The sequence below is a fragment of the Muntiacus reevesi genome, chromosome 2 (genome assembly GCF_963930625.1).
Source record: "Muntiacus reevesi chromosome 2, mMunRee1.1, whole genome shotgun sequence".
In the NCBI taxonomy this organism is placed as follows: domain Eukaryota; kingdom Metazoa; phylum Chordata; class Mammalia; order Artiodactyla; family Cervidae; genus Muntiacus; species Muntiacus reevesi.
In genome coordinates this window covers 168,740,780-168,768,775 of record NC_089250.1, presented here as the reverse complement: position 1 = coordinate 168,768,775, position 27,996 = coordinate 168,740,780, and the positions used below count along the sequence as shown (strand labels likewise).

Genomic DNA, 27,996 nt, shown 5'->3' with positions numbered 1-27,996 from the left:
GTCTGCGGGCCGGAGCCCGGTCGGTTCCTGCGGCGCGGGCCGGGAGGCGGACGCAGGTGGACTGGTCCCCTGCTCCTCCCGGGGCCTACGCGAGGTGCGCGCCGCGGGGCGCTGGATCGATCCCCTGGTGTCGGCGCGGGAGACTCGTCCCGGGTGAGGCGCGGCCGGGGCCCTTCGCGGGGCGGAGGCAGCTGGCGGGGCCCCGGGGGGCCGCGTGGACCACTGGGCACTCTGCGGGCACCGGCGCCCTGGGCTGGGCCCTGCTCGTTCTCAGCGCTCGCGTGGGGTCTCGGCGGGAACCCTCCCGGGAGCCGAGACCCTGGTGGGCGCCGTCCTGGCCGCAGGTCTGAGGGGGGCGCCGAGTTGCGGGGGGACAGCCCGGGGACCAGCCTGGGGCTTCCACAGTATAAAGTGTGGGTCGGGGCGGCGGAGGCATTGGTGAAGCGACCCCAGTTGGTCACTTACAAGTGCCCTCTTAGCTCTTTGCTTCAGGGTAACCTCCGGCCCGGCTCCCCGTGTGTTTTATTTTTGTTATTCCGTCCAGGGACCTGTAAGTCCGCTTCAGCAAACCTTTTGATGCCTGACCTGCCCGTCCGGGGATTATACTCAAATCATTGTTTAGAAAATGGGTCCTGCAAGACGCCTGGTTACCATCAAAAGGAGCGGGGTGGATGGCCCTCACTTTCCGCTGAGCCTCAGCACCTGCTTGTTTGGAAGGTGAGCCCTGCCCTCGCCTGGACAACTTAGACCATTGGCTTTAGAAACCCCTCGGTTATTAATCGCAGGTTAGCAGACGGGATGCACAGCTCCAGGACTAGTGGAACCCCTGGGTTTGCCCAGGACTGCCTGTGTACTGTCAATGAGACTGGTTGTTTCATATGAAACAGAATTTTGAGGATGATGTTTATATAATTGTGTGTGTGTGTTTAATCAAAGATTTAAAAGTTGGTTTGATAAAAATTTATAATTGGAGAAAAATTTAAAGGATTCTCAAATCCTGCTTGACTTCAGGCAGGCTTTCGAAGGCCACTGTGTTCATCTGAAATCTCTGAACTGAGCATTCCTTGGCTGCTGGGGATCACTAGTGATCAAACAAGGAAGGGATCTGTGTTGGTTTGTTGATCTTTTCGGGAAAAAAGTGGGGATGGGAAGAACAGTCTTTCCGGTTGTGTTTTGAGAACTTTGCTTTGGTTGCCCTTCCTGTGTTGGTGGCAGTAGCTGTGGTCCGTGTATAAACAGGAACCGTTAATCACACCCCGCTCTCATTTTCCAAAAGTGGTGGGTGAGTTACCCTCCCTGTAGAGCTCTGTGTGGTGGAACCCTGACCCCTTACTACCCACATTCCTTCCTCCTACCTTTCGTCCTGCACCCACGTTCCACCACAGGCCGAGCTCTGGCTCACCTTGCTTCCGTTAGCCAGTTGGCACTTCTGTCTTTGGAATTTTCTCTCTACCCTCCTACATGAGCGATTCCTTTCCGGTTTTCAGATATGGGATTCATGTTCCCTGAGAAGAAACCTTCACCGAGCACTGCTCTTTTCTTTCCTAACCCCCACGTGGTGATGAGGCTGCAGTTTGTGTGTTTCACTCCTAAGGTCCCGAGAACAGAAACTATCTTCTTAATAATTATGTAGCTGGTGTCTGGTGTGGGGTCTGGTGTATGAGAGGTGGTTACTGTCTAGCACGCCAACAACTGTCCCGTTGAAACATCAGCTGGAGAACTGGGTTTGGAGTCAGTATGTAGCAGTGGTTGTCAGCTGAGAGCCATATGACCCCCAGGAGATACCTGGCAAAGTTTGGAGACATTTTTTCATGTCACGATGTGGGAGCACCACATCACTGACCTCAGGGGGCAGAGGTCAGCTTTGCTGCCAATCCTACAATGTACAGGACGGCTCCGCCTACAAAGAACCGTCTGGCTGGTCACCAGTCAGTGGTGCCGAGGTGGAGAACCATTGCTCTGTAGTGATTCTCGCTGGCAGTCTCCTGCAAACAGATTCTCATTTCTAAGAAGATAGTCTTTCTTGCTGGGATGGTCTCATGCCTCAAAATCAAAATCTTTCCATTGATTTAGAGTAGCTGTCCACTTTCCATAACTTCCACTCTCTTCGAAAGGAATAAACAACAAAACATTTTGGCATCAAATCGCAGTCATTCTTTCATACTGTGGTGATTGTGTATCTTTTTATGCAAGGTTTTTTAATCTAGAAACCCATTTGTACTGTTTGATCATGTGATATGGGTAGGAAGGGCTATTCTAAGGCTCCAGAGGTTCCTGTTGAGAACGGAGGAGTCACACGGTCTGTTCAAACGTGTTAAACCCGGGATGGTACTAGGGGCACCAGAGGCCCAGGGAGCCTTGCTAAGGGCATCTTCAACCAGTTTCTCTGTGGTCTGGGGATTTCTCTCTTGTGCTGCTTGCTGCTGACGTCAGCTTCCTGTGAAAAGACAGGTTGCATCCAGACAATTGGTCGTTGTTGCTTGTGTTTAGTGTCTGTAACGAGAGGAGACTTGTGACTTTGTCAGTTAATAGTGTAGTTTTAAAACAATCAAAAGCTCACAAGTTGTGAGCGTTTAGTGTGTGCCAGGCAAGTGACGGACCTGAGTAACTCATTTAATTGTATGAAGAGCACCATGATGTGGATGCCAATGGAGTCCTCTTGGTATATGAAGAAACTGAGGCACGGACAGGTCCTAGTGTGAAATGCAGCACTTGTGGTGATGATTAAACCCTTAAACATACATAAAATTACCAACAAACATATGTAAATCTTTTTTATAACAGAAAAAAAAAACAGAGTCCAGACAATATTTATTCTCCAAACTGATGTGAAGTACTCCTTTAGCTGGGTCTCATAATTATAAGCATAAATATTTTAGCAAAAGGAAATTCAGTTTTATATTCTAATATTTTCCATTATAATTGTTTTTAAGTACCCCAACTTTTAATGATTTAAAGCAGTTGCTTCTACAATACTTGTGAAAATTGTCAGCAAAATGCAAAGATCATTTACATTGCCTAGTTTGTTTTTCCTTTATGTCATTGCATTTACAGATCAAACACAGTTAAACGCTGTTTTATTTTGAGTCAGTAATATAAAATTTTTTTTAATTGCAACAACCTAAAAATCTTTATTCTTTTGAATTAAGGAGTATTGAGTGTGACATTCGTATTCAGCTTCCTGTAGTGTCCAAACAACACTGCAAAATTGAAATCAGTGAGCAGGAGGTGAGTAGGTTTTTCTCAGTCTGTTTTTAAAAACTTTTCACTTTGTATCCACTTATTAGTTACATGTTTTCCTGTGTTTTCTATTTATAGGCAGTATTGTTTAATTTCAGTTCCACAAATCCAACACAAATAAATGGATCTACTTTTGATAAACCTGTACAGCTAAAACATGGTGATGTGATAACTATTGTTGATCGGTCTTTCAGGTAGGTAAGAACTAAGTGGGCTAAAGACAGACTTTCTGAGTCACCAAAACCCAGCCTCACAGTTCACCAGGGATCAACATGTTTGAGGTTGTCATTCCCAACACTAAGTCTTTATCTAAATTCATGAGCATCTAGAAGGAATGACAGTCGGAGTTTATTGTGCCCTGGCTCAAGGATTTGAGAGCACATATCTGTGCCAAGCGACCAGGTCCTAAAGGAAAAATCATGTTTCTGCAAGTGTTGTGAAACTGCATCTATTTTACTTCTCTGTGTTAAAGTCAAGTACACTCATAGAGAAAGACCCCAAACGAGATGCATGACCCAACTTATTGGGACAGACCAGCCTTGTGATTTCACCTGTCAGGGACTGAACTGTGCTCTCCTAAATTCACAAGTTCAAATCCTAACCCCCAGCTCCCCTGGAATGGGGCCGTTTTTGGACAGGCCTTGAAAAAGAGGGTTAAGTTAAAACGAGGCTGTTAGAGTGAGTCCTAATCCACTCCCACCCATGTCCTTATAAGAGACGAGGACCCAGAGAAGCCAGGGGAGCAGGTACTCAGAAGGACAACCCCGAGGAGGCAGCTGGAGCCTAGGAGAGAGGTCCCAGGAGGCCACCCCTGCCCACGCCCTGATCTCGGACTCCCGGCCTTGGGAACTGTGAGGAAAGACATTTCTCTTGTTTAAGGGTGTGGCGTTTGGTTAGAGAACTAATGTACCACCCAAGCCATCAGCAGCATTTCCGGAAGTTTTCCTCGTGCGCCTTCTCATCACTATCTCCCCTCACCACGTAAACCACAAGAGTGTGGCTTTTCTGATAGCCTAAGAGGCTTTAGAGTTCTCCTCTAAGCTTGCACCTCTCACCACTATGGCTTTGTCTGCCTTTATTAAACTGCATATACTTGTGAGTACGAGTTCTGATCTGGTTGTGAGATTCACAGCATGGATGGGATGCGTGGACCCATCCCAGTTGATTCCTTTTCACCACTTAAGGATTTCTTTGAATTAACCAGTTTTATACACAGATATATACTATTCATTCTGATGGACATTTGAGCAATTTTGTTTTAGAAATGAGTCAGAGCTTGCTTTTTATGATCAGATGTAGTTAACTCTACTAACCTGTCCTGTGTGTTTGAAAAGAACACGTGTTCCACAGCTGCTTGGGCAGAGTCTTCTATCTGTATAGGTCCATAAGATTCAAATTCTTATAATGCTGGTAATGTTTTCTGCCGATTCTTAGTTACTCGAACAGGTAAGTTGTAATCATGCATTTAGGATTTTTTTCTTTTCTGTTTTTAGCTCTGTAGATTTTTGCTTCCTCTATTTTCAGGCCATGCTGTGGGCTTAAATTAAGAATTATCTCCTCTGGGAGGATGAAGCTCCATCACGTATCATTCTGAAATGTCCTGTACCTTTAGTAATGCTTTTGTTGAGAGATTTCATACTATAATTCTTTCTGCTTTTTTTTTTTTTAAATCACATTGCTTTCAACTTTCATAATCCTTAAGGTTTTAGATGCTCTCTAGGAACGAGCTGCTAGATGCACTTTTGTCTGTAACTGGTTGATCTTGACAGATTGACCCTTTCATCATTGTAAAATGTGCAATGTCTCTAAATAATTTTTATCTTAAAGTTAATTTTGTCTGGTGTTGGTACAACCTCTGCACCTGTCTTCCGGTTGCTGTTTGCCTGATGTATCTTTCTCCATCATTATACTTTCATTCTATTTGTGTCTTTTTAAGAAAATATATACTTTAAAAATGTTTTTACTGAACATTAAATGATTATAAGTACTGTAAGTTAGACATTTAGCCAAAGCACACTTACTTACAGGTTAAATACAATCATAAAGATGTCTTAAATAGAAACTCATGCAGGCAAATTGAGTTCCTTGATGCTCTCTTTTGGAAAGTAGAGGATGAAGGAAAAAGGTCTTTCATCCCATATGAAAGAGAGTGAAGTCTAGAAGAATTTACATGTCTGTAAGCGATTTTCTGTGACCAAATCGATAAGGTTGCCAGACTCAGTAAAACAAAACAAAGCAAAAGAGCCCAGGATGTTCAGTTAAGCTTGAGTTTCAGATAAATGAATTTTTCTTTTTTTGCAGTACCATTTTTGTCTGATTCTCAACTGTATCTGTTGTAGGAAGCAATATATTAATAGTTGGATCTTTTTTGTCATCATTCTGCTAAATGGATCTCTGTTTTCATTATTGCCTTCATTTGTATTCAATAGATATTTCCTAATTTCAATATCCTGATCATTTCTTTTTCTGTGCTTTTTGTGCATTTGCCTTCATTTTTAAAGGGTATTTTTATTGGATAGAGACTTCTAGACAGGAAATATCTGATGTGGAATGGAGAACCAGAACTATTTCCCCCAAATGAGATGCTGCTCAGATTAAGATTGAGATGATTAAATACCTCTAGCAACAAATAGAAAGTGGGTTTGAGGAAGAAGGGCTTGATTCAGAACTCTGGTACCGTGAGAAACAATTCCAGATGCTTGACGCCTTCAGTCTTACTTGGTGGTGGTGTTCAGTCACTAAGCTGTGTCTGACTCTTTGTGCATGGACTACAGCACGCCAGGCTTTCCTGTCCTTCACTATCTCCTTAAATTTGCTCAAACTTATGTCCACTGAGTCAGTGATGCCATCCAACCATCTCATCCTATGTTATCCCCTTCTCCTCCTGCCTTCAATCTTTCCTAGCATCAGGATCTTTTCCAAGGAGTCAGTTCTTCACATCAGATGGCCACAGTATTGGGGTTTCAGCTAGAGCATAAGTCCTTCCAGTGAATATCCGGGACTGATTTCCTTTAGGATGGACTGGTTTGATCTGCTTGCTGTCCAAGGGACTCTCTCAAGAGTCTTCTCCAACACCACAGTTCAAAAGCATCAATTCTTCGATGCTCAGCCTTTACATCTTACTTAGGTGGCATCTAAATTCTTTTCATCCTCTCTTACCTGGGTACTTAAGTTCAGTATGTGTTATAAAATGTTGTTCTGTGAATTGATACCCGAAGTCTGTTAGAACAACTATGTCTCTTCCTAAACATCTTTACATCTTCCTAAGACATGCCTTTGTTCAGACACAGATGGAGTAGCTGGGAAGCTTGAAGAGCTCATAGTGATCTGAAGTTACAGTAGAGCTCTGTAATTATTGCAGTGAATGACATCACAAAGTGATAAAAGGTGATAGATACCACCCAGCTTCTTGGTTAACCTTCCGTGCCACCAAACGATTTCCATGAGCAAAAACTAGGAGACACTCAGTTTTGTTCTATTACACAGTCAGTTCCAACAGAGTAGATACTCAGCGATATTGATGAATCATAAAGGCTAGTTAGGGTTCAGAAATTAATCTGGTCCCAATCTCTGATGATGGTGTTCTGAAAGAAACAAGGCAATTTACCTAAATTTTTCATGCAAAAACACTTCTCTAACTCTAAATGTCTTTCTTTGAATAAAGTAATGTCTTGAATAAAACCGAAGTTTGTTCCTTGCCGCTTGGACATTAGTCAGATATAGAAGTTTTATTTTCAGTCACAAATCTTTAATCTGAATATGTGTCTGTGATTCTGTGCACTTCAGGTATGAAAATGAAAGTCATCAGGATGCAAGCAAGTCACCTGGATTTCCAGGACAAAGACGGGACCAGGTGATGGGGGATGTTATCCAGCTTTGGGCTCTGAGTCTTTTTTGCATGATGATATGAAAGCATTTGTCTTCACTGACACTGTGTTTTCTTACACAGGAGAACAGTTTACCAGTTATAGTAGGAAAGTGTCACTAAGATGTTAAAACAAGTTAAACTTATATTTTTTAAGCTATTATTCTTCTTTTATTCAACATGGGAGTACTGAGTATTACACTTTGGGCCCCAAAGTCTCCTCAAGTGTCTCACAATCTGATTTTGCAAACCTTTGGTTAAGACAGCCCTAACACAGAATTCAGATTCCAGAAACATAGGATCCAGTGGTTCATTTTGTGTCCCATTTATTCATCCATTTTTATTTTTCTGAGATAATCACATCAGAGTTGTGGGTGCCAGAGATGCTTTCTGGGTTTGATGGACAGATGACCCATGACACTGAAAGACAGTCACTGCCTTTTGTTTATCAGTGGAGAAAACACATTCCACATGGTCCATCTTCCTAAAATGCAGTTCTGGGAGATTTAGTAGGACTTGGAAGGTTCTACGTAAATCCTGAGACTTCCTGGCTGTCCTCCTTTTTACGAAGCTACTCAAGCTAGTCTCGTCTGACCAGGTTGGAACACCCTGGCTGAGAGTCTTATCACAGGGACTCCTGAGATTAGCCGGAGGCTCTGCCTTTGAGGTTGCTCCTCCTTCCTGAGAGAAGTAACTAACGTCAACCTGCTCATCAGCTTTGGGGGAAGGCTAGTTTCTGAGGGCTTCCCAGGTGGTAAAGAATCCGCCTGCCGGTGCAGATGTGGGTTCAGTCCCTGGGTCGGGAAGATACCCTGGAGGAGGTAATGGCAACCCACTCCAGTATTCTTTCCTGGAAAAATCCATGGACAGAGGAGCCTGGTGGGCTACAGTCCATGGGGTCACAAAGATTTGGACATGACTGAGCAACTAAACACTCACGCACAGCTTCTGAGGAATCTCGCCTACCACCCCCTGCCCCAGCTTGTTATTCGGTTGCTCAGTCATGTCCAACTCTGTGGCCCCATGGACTGCAGTATGCCAGGCTTCCCTGTCCTTCATTATCTCCCGGAATTTGTGAGCCTGTTTCCCTAACTTGTGAGTAGGTACAAAGAAACTAATCAAAAAGCTGAACTAAGGTTAGATAGGAGGTCCCAAGGGTCTGTGACCTGAGTGTTATCTGGGTTGTGATAATGGAAATATCGAAATTGAATACTTAGAACATGTTATCTGACTTTGATCTTTATGACTGTTGGATATTATCATGCAGAAAAATACAGGCTTATATTTTCTATAGATTTCAAAATTTTAATTCATTTTTATTGTTCAGAAACTGTGCCCTCACACAGGGAGTTTGAGAAGCAGTGCATTTTAGCCAATTTTTGCTAAAACTGAGTGTGAAGTTGATGACTGCCTTTGGTAGGTTCCCAGACCCTGAGGGTAGATGATGTTGACTTTCAGCTTTGATTTCTTCTTTCACAGAAGTTCAGTGGAGTTAGAAGAAGTCACTGAGGTTTAATTTAAGCACTTTTAAGTTTCTGTTCCTTATTCTACTATATTTTTAAAAAATCATCTGAGAAATGCTTGTGTTATGAGCACCAGCACCCCGAGGTCTGGGCTCATTTCCCAAAGTCTCTTCAAGTCCTAAAGAACAGTAGGGTAGAGAAGGCCATCCACCGGAAGAGTATCTTAGTAAATATGATTTACTGTCAGTATCTGAAAAGGCTTCTAAATCGATCTTCATATTTTGCCCATTCACAGGAGACTTCGCGTCGGGTCTCAAGATCCAGCTTATCTTCCAACCCAGGTTAGTAGTTTTTTGTTTTCGTTTGTTTTCCTGAGATCCTGTAAGATCGGTTCTTTATGTAGATTTGTGGTGAGGAAGGGACAGACAGGCAGGCACCCGAGTTAACCTTTTCCCCAAGTGATGTTTGGGCGCCATGCTTGTCGGAGGGTGCACGTGGAGACAGATTGTCTGGCTCAGCTGTCCCCTTAATTCTGAGCAGATTGATAGCACTGGATGCCTGATACTGGCTATCATCCATTAAAGTGATTTATTTATTTGGTTTGTAATACTAGTATCAGAATACTGTCACCATACATTTTGGACATTAAGAAAGTTTTAGGCCAAGTGAAAAACAGGTTTTTAAGACAATTTGAAATAGTTTAAAAAATGTGCATATTGCATGTGTTAAAATCATTGAGAAAATCTCGAACTTCTTATTTCATAATTCATTGTCAAGAAGGGAAAGCTCAAGATTCCAGTGCCTGTTCAGAAGTCAGGGAAGAAGCTGTCTCGGGAAGGCCTGTGGTCCACGGAGAGGACATCACGGCCGCCCGCGCCATCTCAGGGCGCGGGGAAGACCATGTTGCCAGGAGAACAGCCAGTTGCGTTCCTTCCTCAGAACTTCCTGGAGATAACTGCAGAGGTGCGACAGCTCCCACCGCTGGGGACTTGACAGAAGACCCCAGGGTGGCATCAGGGGCCTGTCGTGAAGACCCAAAGGCTCCTTCCTCCATTCAGTGTCTTAAGAGGCGTGACCAAAGTGCGTCTCCCTTTAGGAAGCTTTACGAGTCAATGAAAGTGGAGTTAGATGTGAACCCAGGAAAAGGCAGTGTTCCGCAGAATCGCCGAAAATCAGGACCGCAGCGTCACTGCACAACAGGCAGAGAAAGCGCTGATGGGTTACAGGACGAGACTCTGGTCTCCCCCAAATCCAGATGGAAGTCGGGCCTAAGCCCCCACATGAAGGCAGACCCCGGTCTGGGAGAGCAAGGAAGTAGCCAGGCTGAGGGAGAGGGGAATGGGGAGCCGGTTCAGACGCCCAAGGAGCCCAGGAGTCCTGGCATCGCCCGCGCGGAGACAGAGACAAGGAAAACCAGGACCCCTGTGCGGTGTTCACCGCAAACCACGACCCCCCTGCGGTGTTCACCACACAGTCCCTCCCGGAGGCGGCGGAGTGAAGACCCGAGTGTCATCGGTGGCCATGTATCTCAGAGTCTAGACCAAAGTGAAGGCTCCGGGGCAGATGATAAGACGCTCACTCCCCAGAAGTTCTTGCCTAGAAATCAAACACCCGTTAAAGTTGGGAGTTTTGGAAATACACCAGAAAAGTTTTTCTCCAGAAAGAGGAAGAGTATGCCTGCAAATGTTGACCATCTGACTGCAGAAACAGAGATTCCACATCCGACGATTTCAGCTCCACTGGTCCTTCAAGTTGAAAGGAAGATTCAAAGCGATTTTCTCAACAAGCCTGAGAAGCTGGGCCCGGCAGCTGGACAGGTGGGCCCTGGGTTATCCAGTCTCGGTGCAGCTGACGTCTGCAGCTTCGGTGATTCCACAAGTAAGTCTGTTTAACTGTCCATTTATTTCCCCCCTGAAGTTTACACCTGCCTTGTGTCTAGATGTGAATTAGCAGTCCCTTCCTTCATTCACTAATGATTCGCTCTGTGAGCCACTAAGGGACCATGATGAAGAGCCATTTTCGTCATTTGCTCATAGATTTATCTGAAAACCCACCAACCAGAGGAAGTGCTGGTTACTAGGAGAATTAGCAGCGGTCTAAGGAGATTAGGGTGGCCCCAAAATATATTTGATTCTTGGGAAAATAAGCTTAAGCATAGTTACTTTTCATAGGAGTTCAGTTCTGAACTGTAAGCTCTTATATCCTATAAGTTGAGCCTTTAGAATAAGCAGTGGAAACCCCTTGGAAATCTTTTACATGGCGGGGGGGTCTTGGAACACCCCTGGACCACCTCCCTGGGTTTATGTGCCAGGTGCCGCTGTGAGTGCCCTTCAGACACTCGCTTCCCATCCTCCATGCTGGCAGCAGGTGGGCCTGTGGGACAGGTGTCGTATTCTCTTCCTTTTGCAAGTGGGGAAAACAGTCACCTGATGGCACACCGCAGGCGGCCAAGATGTGACCCGTGGCGCGGGCGTGGCAGCTCGGAGGCCTCCCACACTCCCTCGGGGACCCCCGGCTGCTCTGAGGCTGTGCCCGGCTGTCAGCTCTGCATCTGCAGGGAGCCCGTGGGGTGGGGTGTTTGGTTCTGAGATCAGACTCCGTGCATGACTTCACGGTGTCCCCATGAGTGTCACAAATGGGGCATGTCGCTTAGACAAGGGTTCGTGTTGATAAGCAATTCACAAAGGTGTGTAGCTGGGCCTGTCTGTCCAGATCTCCGGGAGAAGCTTCCAGTCCCTGGTTCCACTCACATGCAGGTCTGCGTGAGGCCTGCGTGTGAGTTCCTTGGGAAAGCCTACTCAGGCCACTGCTGGAGCTCACTGCTGGCATCCCCCCAGTCCACAGTGGGAACCACTGATCAGGGAGCTCACCACTGGCATCCCCCCAGTCCACAGTGGGAACCACTGATCGGGGAGCTCACCGCTGGCATCCCCCCAGTCCACAGTGGGAACCACTGATCGGGGAGCTCACCGCTGGCATCCCCCCGGTCCACAGTGGGAACCACTGATCGGGGAGCTCACCGCTGGCATCCCCCCGGTCCACAGTGGGAACCACTGATCGGGGAGCTCACCGCTGGCATCCCCCGGTCCACAGTGGGAGCCACTGATCGGGGAGCTCACCGCTGGCATCCCCCCGGTCCACAGTGGGAGCCACTGATCGGGGAGCTCACCGCTGGCATCCCCCCGGTCCACAGTGGGAGCCACTGATCGGGGAGCTCACCGCTGGCATCCCCCCGGTCCACAGTGGGAGCCACTGATCGGGGAGCTCACCGCTGGCATCCCCCCGGTCCACAGTGGGAGCCACTGATCGGGGAGCTCACCGCTGGCATCCCCCCAGTCCACAGTGGGAACCACTGATCGGGGAGCTCACTGCTGGCATCCCCCCAGTCCACAGTGGGAACCACTGATCAGGGAGCTCACCGCTGGCATCCCCCCAGTCCACAGTGGGAACCATTGATCAGAGAGCTCACCGCTGGCATCCCCCCGGTCCACAGTGGGAACCATTGATCAGAGAGCTCACTGCTGACATCCCCCTGGTCCACAGTGGGAACCATTGATCCAGGGAGCTCACCGCTGGCATCCCCCCAGTCCACAGTGGGAACCACTGATCAGGGAGCTCATTGCTGGCATCCCCCCGGTCCACAGTGGGAGCCACTGATCAGGGAGCTCACCACTGGCATCCCCCCGGTCCACAGTGGGAGCCACTGATCGGGGAGCTCACCGCTGGCATCCCCCCGGTCCACAGTGGGAACCATTGATCAGAGAGCTCACTGCTGACATCCCCCTGGTCCACAGTGGGAACCATTGATCCAGGGAGCTCACCGCTGGCATCCCCCCGGTCCATAGGGGGATCCATTGACCAGGGAGCTCATTGCTGGCATCCCCCCGGTCCACAGTGGGAGCCACTGATCGGGGAGCTCACCGCTGGCATCCCCCCGGTCCACAGGGGGAACCATTGATCAGGGAGCTCATTGCTGGCATCCCCCTGGTCCACAGTGGGAGCCACTGATCGGGGAGCTCACCGCTGGCATCCCCCCGGTCCACAGTGGGAACCACTGATCAGCCACGCCCTTCATTAGGCTCCGTCCACACAGGACTTGTCAGCATTATAAAGAGAGGCCTTGCACTGTCGCGTTGGGCCTTGGCATTTCGTGGTTTGTCCTGGATCTTCTGTTAGCTTTGTCAGCATCAGGAGAGGATGAAGGAGGAGGAGAGGTGCCAGGAGTCTGAACTCGCGTAGGTTTGTCTCTAATGGTGAGTGGAAGCAGGTCGCACCTGCGGCGCAGTTTCCTTTGCAGTCTGACGTCTGTGCCCATTCCTCTAGATAAGATGGAGGGCGTGGCTGCGAAGAGGAGGCGCGTCTCCTTTGGGGGTCGCCTGAGACCCGAATTATTCGATGAAAACTTACCTCCCAACACACCTCTCAAAAAAGGAGAGACGCCAAAGCAAAGACGGTCGCTGGCCGCCCACACGCCCACTGCCCTGAAGAAAATCATCAAGGTGAGGTTCCCCGCGGGTCTCCCCCTGGGGTCTGATGATGGCATACATCCTTGGTCCACACTCTTTCCAAGGGGCTCCCCTGGCGACTCAGTGGTGAAGAATCCGCCTGCAGTGCAGGAGACCCGGATTCAATTCCTGGGTCAGGAAGATCCCCGGAGAAGGGAATGGTGACCCACTCCAGTACTCTTGCCTGGGAAATCCCATGGACAGAGGAGCCTGGTGGGCTACAGTCCATGAGGTTGCCAAGAGTTGGACACGACTGAAGTGACGAACACTTTTTTTTTCACTCTTTCCAAACCCCTCACACTAGCATAATGACAGTGAAGACTTTTTTACCTAATAAAATAGTAAAAAGCATCAACATCTCTGTGAGAACGCATTCCCAGGGGTGTTGGCAAATGGACCCCTGATCCGAACCACAACCCAAGGGGGGCTGAGCACAGGTGGGTCCTCGGGACTTCCCTTCTCTGCAGAGGCCTCCTGCCGACCACGCTTCTGGGCCAGGTGGTCACGCTCGGGTTATAGTTAATACCATTTGGAAAGACAGAACCATGAGATTTTCATTTTTTTCCCTTTTAGAATGACAAGGTGAAAAGACAGCTTAGATGGCAAGTACACCATGGTTTTGACCATCAGGTCTTTAGAATTTTTCATCACTGACCCTTTAGGGGCATGATCTTACATCTCAAGAGAGGTGTGTCCCCCCCACCGCCCCCATAGCTCCCTGTCCTTCACAGGGCCTGGGCAGTCTTTAATTTCTTTTCATTTCAGTTAATTTTCTTTTCCTGTTGGTATAGGAGCATGAGGTATGTCTCCTTCCCATCTCTTTTATATGAGCCCCAGAAATGTGCAGAACCCATGCTGACCCAAGGTGGTTAGACTCCCACGGAGGGTGTTTCCTTGGATATAGATCAGAGCCCCACTCATCAGAAAGTTCCTTCCACCTTTCCACTGGAAATGCCTCAGTTAAGACTTATTCAGTGCTCTCTCTTCCCCCTTCTTTTTAAATGAGAGACACAGACTCCTGTTTCCACTGTATGTTTGACAGACATACATATATGTTTGTCAAAGCAATCAGTGCTTCGAGATTTACACAACTAAAATTGTTGAGCGGGTAGGGTTTTCACATTCATTCATTACACAGATGTTATATTTGTGGTAAGGTTTCCTACATACATTCCAATCTTGCCAGGAGCAGCCTCAGCCATCAGGGAAAGAAGATTCTTCAGAAGTCCGTCTGAAAGTGACCTCACCGGACACCCTCATGAACTCTCCAGCTCCTCACGCAGTCCACGCTTCTGCAGCCGCACCCGACCGATGCCGCAGGCTGTCCAAGGTGTCTTGCGTGTCCGGGGTCGGCGGGTCCCCACGTCAGACAGATGTCCCCAAGCGAGGGGGGAGACGGAGCAGCGGCCTCCCTGCCCAGAAAGCGTCCCTGGAGCGGAGCCAGCACGGGATCCTCCAGACCATCTTCTCCAGGAGAAGGAGCGGCGCCTCGGAGGCCAACTTGATTGGTGAGTGCGTGGCATTTGCAGGTGGGGTTCCAGGTAGACTCTCCCGCGGGTGCTGGTTTGGGAATGTCTCTGCATCTCTTCCCCGTGACAGTGGCAAGATCGTGGGCAGACGTGGTGAAGCTCGGTGCCAAGCAGGCCCAGCACAAAGCTGCGAAGCGTGGCCCTCCCAGGCAGCCGGCCAGACGGCAGAGGAGAGCCAACACTCCGAAGGTGCGTGTTCTGACGTGGCGTGTGCTCTTGACGCGTCAGGGGGACTTGAAGGGAGGCTTTCAGGCTTTGATGTGTTGTCGATCTCCCGATTGTTTTCCAGAAGCCGCCCAGCACCGTTCATAGTCAGTTTAGCACTGGCCACGCAAACTCTCCCTGCACCATCGTCATAGGGAAGGCTCAGCTCGAGAAAGTGACCGGGCCGGCTCGGCCCTACAGGGTGATAAACAACTTCGTGGTCAGCAAACCAAGGGACTTCAATGAAGACCTTTCAGGTAAGAGCGCAGCCCTGGCTCTTAGAAACCAGAGCCCTGTCCTCCTCCTGCGGGTCCCACGTGGCTGGGCGTCTCGTTTGTTTATCTGCTGTGCCTGGGACGGGAAAAATAATTCAGACAACCCGGGGGCAGGGGGCGGGGTATGGCAGGGTGTTCAAAGGAGAGGGAGCGGGATTGGAGAACAAGGCCCGGTCCCCGACAGTGTGGGGTCACATGTCCTACAGGAAGTGGATGGGAAATGCACACCTGTTTTCCCTTTGGATTGGAGAGTAGTTGGTTTACAGTGTTGCGTTAGTTTTTGGTATACAGCACAGAGATTCAAATATATATGTATATAGTTATTAAAAAAAGATATTTCCTTAGCTGTTTTACTCATTTGGCTGTGTCAGGCCGTCTTTGTGGCACGCAGGCCTCTCTCTAGTCGTGACGCAGGCTCAGTAGTTGAGACACACAGGCTTAGTTGTCCCTCTGATATACGGGATCTTAGTTCCTTGACCAGGGGTCAAACCCATGTCCACTACATTGGAAGGCAAATTCTTAACCACTGGACCACCGGGTGACAGCTATATTCTTTTTAAAATTCTTTTCCATCATGGGTTACTACGAGATATGGAGGATAGCTCAGTGTCTGCTCAGTAGACCCTTGGTGGGCACCTGAGGAAACGCACACCGCTACCTGGGAGAGCGGCACAGGCACAGGAAAGCTGGCCGCGCCTTGTGGTGAGGAAACCAGGCTGGCATTTGTACCAGCAGGTTACCCCAGAGTTGGAGTATTTGGTTTAAGCGGTATTTTGCTTCTTGAAGACGCCCTCCCCTTGTTCTGTGGAACAAAGTCCTGTGGCAGGGCTTCCTTGGACCTTTCAGAGCTGGACCAGTGTTGCCGTTTTTAAAGTGTGATGTGCCCTGCTTACGCTTGGACCAGACGCAGGACCCTGGCTCTGAGATTTTATGCCCTCAGGGCATAGTCTGCCAGTGGTCTCCATTCTGAGCTCCCACTTCCGGTGGGAGGTGACTCTTGAATCCATTAGGTGGCATCCTGTTTTTATCTCCTGGCAGATTTTCAGATGGGAAAATCACTGTACCACTTACATAAGGATGCAAGATACCCTCTAATGAAAGTCACATCTGGAGCAACACATTTAGCTTTTAAAAGCAAACTACAAAAATGTAGAGCAGTGGTAACCAGCATTCTGACAGGATGCTCCCTGAGGGAGGAAAAACTCTGAGCTCAGGCTTCCCTGGTGGCTCAGCGGATAAGAATGCGCCTGCCAATGCAGGGGACACGGGTTCGAGCCCTGGTCTGGGAAGATCCCATGCGCTGCGGAGTAACTACGTGCATGCGCCGCAAGTACTGCGCCTGCGCCTCAAGTACTGCGCCTGCGCTCCAGAGCCCGCGCTCCGCAACTGGAGAAGCCGCCGTAACTCGAGAGCAGCCCCCAGTTGCCACAACCGGAGAAAAGCCCACTCAGCAGTGAAGACCCAGCAGAGCCAAACATTAAATAAAAATTTTAAAAAAAGTACTGAGCTTATCCCACCCTGTATGCCGCTCCATGGGTATCTGTGTATCCCTGTAAATTATGCACAGACAGTGTATTGATGTGTATGTCGTGAAACAATGAAGACAAAGATGAAGACAAGTTTAAATACTCAGTACTTGGGATATGGATGTTCTCAGTCTTCCTTCAAAACATTTTGTAGACATGCAACAATGGTCACCCTCAGTGTGAGTAATTTTAAGACAAAACATTAACACTTGATGAAGCCTGAATATCCTGGATATTTTGAGAGTGAGGCCTGAGCAGTAGTGGAGGGATGAGGTTTTAAGGGGCTTGGCTGGCTTGGGCACCTTCAGAACAGACTCCCAGACACACTTTGCAGATGCTGCCAGCCTGAGAGCATCTTTTGATCCACTGTTGTTAGAATGAGAACAATAAGGAAAATGGGGGATAATGAATGTTTGAGAAACTTAAATCTTCCCTTTGAGAACTGTATTTTTTTTTCCCCTTGAAGTTTTGTTAGTATTGCCTTTTGGTGTTCAAATGAAAAGAAGGTGATATTATTACTTGAGAGTACTAAAAAATGGGCGGTCCTATGTCACTTTTAAAATCTGGAGACATTTTATTTGTACATGAACTTCAGAACTGCATCCCTGAGGACTTTTTCAAGGAGCTTGAGGGCCCTAGGTTTCGGCAGGCATGGTAGGGAGATCCCACGGGGCAATCTCTGCCCTCTCAGCAGCGCTCACATCTGGAGAACACTCTAAAAGACTGCAGATGTCGACCTTCTTCATTCGATCCTTCTAAGAAGAAGGGCAGAGGAGATGTGATATATTATCTAACTCCCCAGTGCCCGCTTCTAAAAATGGGTTCACAACTAATGCATCACCCTCTCCTGAGACCCTGTCTCCCAGGAATTCTAGGGGGTGATCTGTTATTTGCCTTCTGCCATCCCCTCTTTTGTGCTCGAGGACGGGCATGCTTGTTTGCAGGTATATGCAGTCTACTAACTGCTTTTCCTCTGTTGTGATGTTACAGGGCTGCCTGAAATGTTCAAGACACCAGTGAAAGAGAAGCCGCAAAGGATGAGCATGTGTCCCCCTACTTTCCCAAATTCAGAGGATTTGCTTGGAAAAGAGCTTCCAGGACCTCATTCAGGAGAAAAACCTCTGCTGTGCACTTTGGAAAATTTTGGTTGGTTTCCTTTTTTTACCCCAGCACTTTGATCTTTTCAGTCAGAACTGTAGACAGTTTTCTTTTACTACAACAGTTATGGTATTATCTCTCTACGACAGATCCTCCTGATACTTATGCTGTCCAGCTTTGTCCCATTGTTTATAGGGAGGAGTTTCTATCGGCAGTGGAACCAGCACTGGCTTTCAGAGACTTGCATAAAAAGGCAAACCCGTTTACTAACCATAAGCTCCCTGTGTGCACATGGCCTTCTTCATCTTCATAAGTGAAGAGGTTGACAAGCAGCCACGTGTAATCATCTCTCATTGTGTGTGTGTGTGTGCTAGGTCGCTTGTTGTGTTTGACTCTTTGCGATCCCATGGACTGTATGTAGCCCACCAGACTCCTCTGTCCATGGGCTTCTCCAGGCAACAATACTGGAATGGGTTGCCATGCCCTCCAGGGGATCTTCCCGACCCAGAGATCGAACCTGTGTCTCTTACATCTCCTGCATTGACAGGCGGGTTCTTTACCACTAGCTCCACCTGGGAAGCTCTCCCTCATCATGGTGGTGGTTTAGTCACTAAGTCATATCCGACTCTTGCGACCCCATGTCTGTAGCCTGCCAGGCTCCTCTGTCCATGGGATTCTCCAGGCAAGAATACTGGAGTGGGTTGCCATTGGCTTCTCCAGGGAGTTTTTCTGACCCGTGGATCAAACCTGGGTCTCCTGCATTGCAGGCAGATTGTTTACCAACTGAGCTACAAGGGAAGCTCTCATCTTACTTGTGTGTAAATTACTCAGATGTGAAAGTGCTGTCAGCAAAGAGAAGGGCGGCAGGTGGGCGCCGCGCGGGTGCCGCTGCATCTCCTGCGTGGACGCCTGCCAGAGGATGCGTGTGAGATGGACACACGATGTCTGTCTTCTCTGCCATTCACACTGATCACCACCTGCCTGTCGTAGAGAGAATGGCGTGCTATGCTTGAGGTGCTTCCTGTCGCTAAAAAAATAGATGTTTCCTGTGGACCCTGAGTGCGCTAAGTATAATCCCCATTTTCGCATCGGTGGTGCAGCAGATTGAACAGCTGTTTCTCTGGCTTGATGAAAAAAATGTCTGTCACTGAGACCTGAGTGGCAGCCTTCAGAGGACCCTTCTTTCTTCTTTTTTAAGGTTATTTTTGTAATGTGGACTATTTTTCAGGTCTATTGAATTCATTACAATACTGCTCTGTGTCATATTTTCTTTTTCTTTTTAGTCAAGAGGCATGTGGGATCTTCGCTCCCCGACCAGGGATCGAACCCATACCTCTTGCATTGGAAGGTGACGGTTTAACCACTGGACCACCAGGGAAGTCCCAGGGAACCCCTGCTAAGGAATTTTTTTCCTTTTACCTAACTCCTGTAGCTCCTTGCTACCACCTATGATGACCCCACTCTTTGTCACCCATAACATTATTCATATGTGGGTGTGGTTCATGTCAGGCAGATTTATCTCTGTCTGATAGAGACAGCCTCATATCCTGGGGTGGATGGGAGCCAATACTAGCTTTTAAGTAATATTTTATGAGAATCAGATAGCAATTTGGTACAACATAGCGAACAGAATCTGTTGATCATGTGTGTTTTAATATCTTATAGGCGAGAATGTGTTTCCTAAGACTCAAGATACAGCAAAAGGGCCATCTGATCAGAGTTCTGCAAGCCCTGCTTTGAGACGCCCCAGTATTAAAATGAGCGAAGATACTGTGAAAACACCGAGGAGCATGAATAAAACCATAGCTGCTGAGAAGAAAACTCCAGTGTCCACGGCAGCGACTCCAAAGGCAACATCAAGTGCAAACAGGTCTAGAAGGTCTGCGGAGCTCAGCGGTGTGCAGACGCCGGGTACAGGGCCAGAGAACCAAGACGCAAAACCTGACCCCGTGGAGGACATCTTGGGAAAACGTCTGGGGAAAACACCACAACCAGAGCCGAAGCTGGAGAGAGACACAAAGGAAAGTGAAAAGTCTTTTGAAAAATGTAAGCAAAACATCGAATCAAAAGAAAATTCTGAAAAGACGATAGCTGTGAGGAGATCAAGAAGAACCTCAGAGCTGAAGTGTGAACCAGCGGCAGACCTGACCACTGGAGGTCAGGAGGTCAGGAGGTCTGGAGGCAGACCTCCTCTCCAGAGGTCGCAGGACACAGAGGCCGAGGAGAACCAGGTGGACATCCTAAGTCTCCTACAGACCCCCGGTCATGCCAAGGAAGTGATGGATGCCGAGAACAGAGCCACAAAGATGAGCTGTAAGTCTCCCAAGCCAGGAGCAGTCAGGACGCCCACCAGGGTGAGCACGCAGCTCAAGACACCTTCCCAGAAGGTGGATGTAGGAGGTTCCTCGGACCTTAGGAAGCCCTCGGAAACGCCAGGGAAAGCCACGCCCACTCAAAGAGAACCAAGAGATGCTAAAAGCATCCAACTGTTTAAGGAAACTCCAAAGCAGAAACTGGACCCTGCAGAGAATTCTGCTGGAAGTAAGAGGCGACCAAGGACACCCAAGGGAAAGGCCCCACCTCTGGAAGACCTGACTGGCTTCAGCGAGCTCTTCCAAACCCCAGATCAAGCCAAGGAACCAATGACTGATGACAAAACCACCAAAACACCCTGCAAATCACAGCCGGAGCCAGTCAACCCACCAAGTAGAAGGGGACATCTCAGGACACCTTCCCAGAAAGTGAATGTGCAGGAAGGCCTCTCAGCTCTCAGGAAACCTCAGCAAACACCAGGAAAAGCCACATGGTCACCCGGAGAACCAGAGGGTGGTGACAGTGGCATTTCAGTGTCTCAGGAAGCCCCAGAAGAGAAGCTAGACCTTGCAGGAAAGGTACCTTCAGGCAAGAGGCGACCAAGGACACCCAAGGGAAAGGCCCAGTCCCTGGAAGACCTGACTGGCTTCAAGGAGCTCTTCCAAACCCCAGATCAAGCCAAGGAACCAATGACAGATGACAAAACCACCAAAACACCCTGCAAATCTCCACAGCTGGAGCCAGTCAACACACCAAGTAGAAGGGGAGGTCTCAGGACACCTTCCCAGAAAGTGGATGTTGAGGAGGAGCTCTCATCTCTCAGGAAACCTCAGCAAACACCAAGGGGAACCAGGCACTCAGACAGAGAACCAGCAGATGGTGATGAAGACATCAACGTGTCCAGTGAAACGCTAAGGCAGGAAATGGACCCTGCAGATTATGTGACTGGAATTAAGAGGCAGTCAAGGACACCTATAGAAGATGTCCAATCTCTCGAAGACCTGACTGGGTTCAGAGAGCTCTTCCAAAGCCCAGTCCACACCAAGGTGCCAAGGGCTATTGTCAAAAATCCAAAAATGCTCGGCCAGTCTCCACAACTGAAACCAGTCAACATAACACCAACTAGAAGGGGACATCTCAGAACACCTTCCCAGAAAATGGACTTGCAAGAAGACCTCTCAGCTCTCAGGAAACCTCAACAAATACCAGGAAAAACCACATGGTCACCGAGAGAACCAGAGGGTGGTGACAGAGACATTGCAGTGGCCCAGGAAGCTCCAGAAGAGAAGCTCGACCTTGCAGAAAATGTGCCTGCAACCAAGAGGAGGTCAAGGACACCCAGGGGGAAGACCCCACTCCTGGAAGACCTGGCTGGCTTCAAGGAGCTCTTCCAAACTCCACATCAAGCCAAGGAAACAATGGCAAATGACAAACCCACCACAATACCCTGTAAATCACCAGCACAACCAGTCAACACGCCGACACATAAGAAGAGACGACTCAAGTCACCTCCCCGGAAAGTGGGCATAGAGGGGGAGCTCTCAGTGCTCAGGAGGCCCGCACAGACTCCAGGGGGAGCCAGGCACTCAGAAGGAGAAGCAGCAGGTGATGGTGAAGACATCAAAGCGTTCACAGGAACACCAAGGCAGAAATCAGACCCTGCAGAAAATGTGACTGGAATTAAGAGGCAGCTAAGAACACCTAAGGAAAAGGTCCAATCTCTTGAAGACCTGACTGGGTTCAGAGAGCTCTTCCAGACCCCAGATCACACCACAGAACCAAGGGCTATTCTCAAAACACCCCAAATGCTCTGCACATCTTCTCAACCAGAGTTGATTGTCACACCAACCAGTAGAAAGAGACAGCCTAGGACACCTCTTGGGAAGATGGATACAGAGAAAGAATTGTCAGTGCTCAGGAGACCCACACGAGCATCAGGGCAAACCATGCATACATGGTGCAGAGAACCAGGTGATGATTATAAAAGCAGTGAATTGTTTAAGGAAACTCCAAAGCAGAAACTGGACCCTGCAGAGAATTCTGCTGGAAGTAAGAGGCGGCCAAGGACACCCAAGGGAAAGGCCCCACCTCTGGAAGACCTGACTGGCTTCAAGGAACTCTTCCAAACCCCAGATCAAGCCAAGGAACCAATGACTGATGACAAAACCACCAAAACACCCTGCAAATCTCCACAACCAGAGCTAGTCAACACACCAAGTAGAAGGGGACATCTCAGGACACCTTCCCAGAAAGTAAACGTGCAGGAAGGCCTCTCAGCTCTCAGGAAACCTCAACAAACACCAGGAAAAGCCACACGGTCACCCAGAGAACCAGAGGGTGGTGACAGTGGCATTTCAGTGTCTCAGGAAGCCCCAGAAGAGAAGCTAGACCTTGCAGGAAAGGTACCTTCAGGCAAGAGGCGACCAAGGACACCCAAGGGAAAGGCCCAGCCCCTGGAAGACCTGACTGGCTTCAAGGAGCTCTTCCAAACCCCAGATCAAGCCAAGGAACCAATGACAGATGACAAAACCACCAAAACACCCTATAAATCACCAGCAGAAACAATCAACACTCCGGTCAGTAAGAAGAGACGACTCAAGTCACCTCCCCGGAAAGTGGGCATAGAGGAGGAGCTCTCAGTGCTCAGGAGGCCCGCACACACTCTGGGGGGAACCAGGCACTCAGAAGGAGAAGCAGCAGGTGATGGTGAAGACATCAAAGCGTTCACAGGAACACCAAGGCAGAAATCGGACCCTGCAGAAAATGTGACTGGAATTAAGAGGCAGCTAAGAACACCCAAGGAAAAGGTCCAATCTCTAGAAGACTTGACTGGCTTCAGAGAGCTCTTCCAGACACCAGATCACACCAAGGAGCCAAGGGCTGTTCTCAAAACCCCCAAGATGTTCTGTCAGTCTCCATCACTGGAACCAGTCAACATACCACCTGGTAGAAGGGGAAGTCTCAGGACACCTTCCCAAAAAGTGGACATGCAAGAAGACCGCTCAGCTCTCAGGAAGCCTACACAGACACCAGGGATGACCACACACTTACCCAAAGAACCAAAGGGTGGTGACAGAAGCCCTGCAGTGTCTCAGGAAACTCCAGAAGAGAAACCAGACCCTGCAGAAAATTTAATTGCAAGCAAGTGGCAGCCAAGGACACCCCAGGAAAAGGCCCAACTCTTGGAAGACCTGGATGGCTTTAAAGAGCTATTCCAAACCCCAGATCGTGCAAATGGACCAATGACTGATGACAAACCCACCACAATGCCCTGTAAATCTCCACCAGTGGGACCAGTCAACACGCCAACAAGTAAGAAGAGACGACTCAAGTCACCTCCCCAGAAAGTGGACGTAAAGGAGGAGCTCTCAGCACTCAGGGGGCCCGCACACACTCCAGGGGGAGCCAGGCACTCAGAGGGAGAAGCAGCAGGAGACAGTGAAGACAAAGCACTTGAGAAAACTCCAAAGCAGAAACTGGACTCAGCAGAAAATTTAACTGGAAGCAAGAGGCGGCCAAGAGCATCACTTAAGGAAAAGGCCCAACCCCTGGAAGATCTGACTGGCTTTAAAGAGCTCTTCCAAACCCCACATCAATCCAAGCAACCAGTGACTGATAACAGTATCCCTAAAATGCTCTGCCAGTCTCCACAACCAGAACCAGTCACCATAACACCAGGTAGAAGACATCTCGGGACACCTTCCCAGACGCTGGACAGGCAGGAAGACTGCTCGGCTCTCAGGAAGCCTCAGCAAACACTGGGGGAAGCCACGTACTCACACAGAGAACCAGAAGGTGGTGACAGAGGCACTGCACTGTCTCAGGAAGCTCTAGAAGAGAAACCGGACCCTGCAGAACACGTAACTGCACGCAAGAGGCAGCCAAGGACACCTAAGGAGAAAGCCCAGCCCCTGGAAGACCTGAGTGGCTTCAAAGAGCTCTTCCAAACCCCAGATCATGCAAAGAAACCCATAATGATCGATGACCAGCCCCCCACCATACCCTGTAAATCACCAGCAGAATCAGTCTCCAGAACAGGCAGAAAGAAACAACTCAGGTCATCGCCAGAGGAAGTGGGTGTAGAAGAGCCCTCAGCACTCAGGAGGCCCTCCCAGACTCCAGGGGAAGCCACATGCATGCAGAGAGAAGCTGTAAAGGATGAAAAAGACACCAAAGTGTGTAAGAAAACTTCAAGGCAGAAACTGGTCTCAGCAGAAAATGTAACTGGTGTCAAGAGTCGGCTAAGAAACGTTAAAGAAAAGGCCCAACCCATGGAAGACCCAGCTAGGGTCAAAGAGCCCTTCCAAAAGCCCAACCAGACTGAGGAACCAGGGAATGATGTAAAAATTGCTCCAGCGTCCCACCAGTCTCCACCAGCAAAACCAATCACTAGGAGAATGACCAGACAGAGACGGCTCAGGTCACCACCAGGAAAAGTGGCCGTAGAAGAGCCCTCAGCATCCATAGGGCCCACACAGACACCAGGGGATACACACACAGAGCCTGTAGGCAAAGGAAAAGACATCGAGGTGTTGAAGGAAACTTCAGGGCAGAAACTCAGTCCTGCAGAGAATGTAACAGGCATCAGGATTCGGCTAAGGACACTAAAGAAAAAGACCCAACCCCTGGAAGACTCAGCCAGTGTCAAAGAGCTCTTCCAAAAGCCAGATCAGGCCAAAGAAGCAGAGAGTGATGTTACAATAGCTCCAGGACCCCGCCCATCCCCACCAGCAGAACTAGTCACCAGGCCAACAAGCAGAAAGAGGCGGCCCAAGTCATCACCAGAGAAAGTGGACAAAGAAGAGCCCACACCAACACCAGGGGAAAGCACGTGGAGCCAGCCTGCACATGATGAAAAAGACAGCAGAGTATGGAAGGAAAATCCAAGGCAGAAACTCAATCCTGCAGAAAATGTAACTGGAGTCCGGAGTCGGCTAAGAACACTGAGGGAAAAGACCCAACCCCTGGAAGACCCGGCCAGTGTCAAAGAGCTCTTCCAAGACCCAGATCAGGCCAAAGACCCAGCGTGTGATGTTACAACCATTCCAATGCCCCGCCAGTCTCCACCAACAAAACCCGTCACCAGACCAACAAGCAGAAAGAGGCGAATTAAGTCGTCGCCAGAGAAAGTGGACGTAGAAAGGCCCTCAGCGCGCAGAGATCCCACACGAACACCACGGGAAGCCACACACAGTGCGCCTGTACGTGATGAAAAAGACAACAGAGTATTGAAGGAAGATTCAAAGCAGAAACTCAATCCAGCAGAAAATGTAATTGGGGTCAGGAGCCAGCTAAGAACCCTGAGGGAAAAGACCCAACCCCTGGAAGACCCGGCCGGTGTCAAAGAGCCCTTCCAAAGGCGAGATGGGGCCAAGGAACCAGTGAGTGATGTTACGATGGCTCCAGCGCCCCGCCAGTCTCCACCAGCACAGCCAGTCACCAGGAGAACAGGTAGACAGAGACAGCTCAGGTCACCACCAGGAAAAGCAGCTGTAGATGAACCCTCGGCGCTCAGCAGGCCCGCACAGACTCCAGGGGAAGCCACGCACACAGAACCTGTGGGCAATGAGAACAAGATCGAGATGGCCAAGGAAACGTCAAGGAGGAGCCCAGACTCGGCAGAAAATGTCATTGGCGTCAGGAGTCGGCGAAAAGCATTTAAGGAGACGACCGTGGAAGACCCGGCCCGTTTCCAGGAGCCCTTCCAAAAGCCCGATCAGGCCAAGGAACTGGAAAGCGATGCTGCTGCCGTCAAGAGAGCCCCAAAGCAAACAGCGGACAGAAGACCTGTGGAAACATCCCGAAGAGCCCTCAGGGCCCGTAAAGTAAGATTCCCAGAAGACCTTGTGGGCAGCAGAGAGCCGGCAAAACTCCCAGGTGAAAGTTGCGTTTCCCCGTCCCCCGAGAGGGGCCAGGGAGAAGACGGGAAGGTCACAGGCAAGAAGAGGCTGCGCCCCGTGACAGCTGCCCAGGACCCCGAGGACGAGAGGCCACTCCAAAAGAAGCAGAGGACAGCCCCCGGGGAGACACGGGAGTCCCCCTCACCCTCGGGAGTGAAGAAGAGAAGCCTGCGGACTTTGGCACAAAGGACTGAACCTGTGGGAAACCTGCCGTACGATGACCTGAAAACTAAAGCTGCGGATCCACAAGGAGAAGTCGCACAGGCTCCGAATAAGGTGATGGGAGGAGTGATGTGATTGTGCCCTGTGGGCTTCCCAGGTGCCAGTGCAGGAGATGTGAGAGATGCGGATTTGATCCCTGGGTCGGAAAGATCCCCTGGAGGAGGGAATGGCAACCCACTACAGTATTCTTGCCTGGAAAGTCCCATGGACAGAGGAACTTGGCAGGCTACAGTCCGTGGGGGTTGCAAAGAATCAGACATGATTGAATGACTTGGCACAGCATGGCAACTTGGGTGGATGCTCTCATTCTGGCGTAAATTTGTGATCAGCTGTATGTAACCCCATTGTAAGTGTGGGTCCCCTTTCCCTCGGGGTCCACAGTCAACACTGAGTAGCTGCAGACCACTGGAAAGCATCCCCTTAGGACTTAGAGAGCTGTTTAGTTGCCCAGTCATGTCCGACTCTGACCCCATAGACTGTAGCTCTCCAGGTTCCTGTATCCATGGGATTCTCCAGGCAAGAATACTGGAGTGGGTTGCTGTTTCACCCTCCAGGGGATCTTCCTATGTTCATCTTCAAAGGTATGGAGCTTCGTGCCAAGAAAAAGTGGGCGACTCAGTCCTACCTTGTTCTAGACACTGAGACCCCGAATGCTGAGTACAAGTAGTATCTACATCAGTACTTGAACAATTAGGACAATTTACCCAGGGTGTGTGTCCTGGGAAGACCATAACTGTCAGGGTTGTTAGTGAAAGTGTTTGACGCCTAGTCGTGTACCAGCTCTTCACTTCCCCATGGACTGTAGCCCGCCAGGCTCCTCTGTCCATGGAATTCTCCAGGCAGAATACTGGAGTAGGTTGCCATTTCCTTCTCCAGGGGATGTTCCCGACTCAGGGATTGAACCCAGGCCCCCTGCATGGCAAGCAGATTCTTTACCATCTAAGCCACTAGGGAAGCTATAAGTGTTAGAGAAGTTTGTACATTGGATTCCAGAAATTGAAATTTTCCTGTCCTGCTCTAGCAATGACTTGAAGGATTAGGAATTCATTTACTGTCTGAATAATGGGGTGTTTTCCTGGAATACCCTTTTAGCACTTGTTATAATCACATCGACATCTATGACAGACATTTTGGTTGGAGTTCATACTGAATCCCTTACTTAGGGCTTATTGGTGGAAATGGTGATTTCTCTGCAGGAGCAAACTGACAGGTACACCCTGACTTGCTTAGACTTACTTGCCATGTTAGGACACGAATCAGTGGAAAATGTTGCAATTGATTCTCCTTTGAGTTCACTTTCAAATGATGTTTTCCATGTTGAGATTTGTAATTGGTATTCTTCATTCTTGACATTTTGTGGATGTCTTTTGAATTTTTTTAGGGAGTGTCCCTGCGTTCCAGGCGTCCTGCTAAAACTTCTGTAGAGGAGCAAAGACCTGAGGTTCTTATATCAGCAGAAAAGGTAAAAATAAAGAGAAGTCAAAAGAAGTCTGTGCAGACCTCCCAGGAGATGAAGCTCCAAAGCCCTGAAGATGGAGCCGAGAAGTCTGCCTCTGGGGGCAAAGTTGAAGAGAGGAGGACGCGCTCGAGACCTGGGAGGCAGAACCAGACGCCTTTGCCTGAGGCTGCAGAGGAGAAAGCAAGGGAGGGAAGGGTGGACATCCCGGTGAAGAAGCAGGAAGAGAAAGAAGGGACAGGACATTCAGACTCCAAGGGTTCGAGATCCAGAAAGGTTAGCGTCCGCCCTCCAGGAAACCCTTCGGAGAGTGCATCCGAGCAGAGAGCAACCCGGAGTGCCAAGAGATGTGACCACAGTCTTCAAAAGGCTAGTAATCTCCTGTTGCCCTTTTTCTAAG

The 27,996-nt window shown here is 49.1% G+C and overlaps 1 protein-coding gene across 1 annotated transcript; it reads left to right on the top strand.

Annotated features, from left to right (window-relative positions):
• Positions 1–27,995, top strand: MKI67 (marker of proliferation Ki-67). Its single transcript, XM_065919231.1, has 14 exons — positions 1–153; positions 545–717; positions 3,150–3,228; positions 3,319–3,434; positions 7,027–7,093; positions 8,864–8,909; positions 9,346–10,446; positions 12,892–13,067; positions 14,260–14,581; positions 14,673–14,791; positions 14,892–15,063; positions 17,598–17,753; positions 19,371–26,194; positions 27,522–27,995. The coding sequence occupies exons 2-14, from the start codon at positions 626–628 to the stop codon at positions 27,993–27,995; spliced, it is 9,744 nt and encodes a 3,247-aa protein (XP_065775303.1). The 5' UTR covers positions 1–153; positions 545–625.
• The last annotated feature ends 1 nt before the right edge of the window (position 27,996 follows it).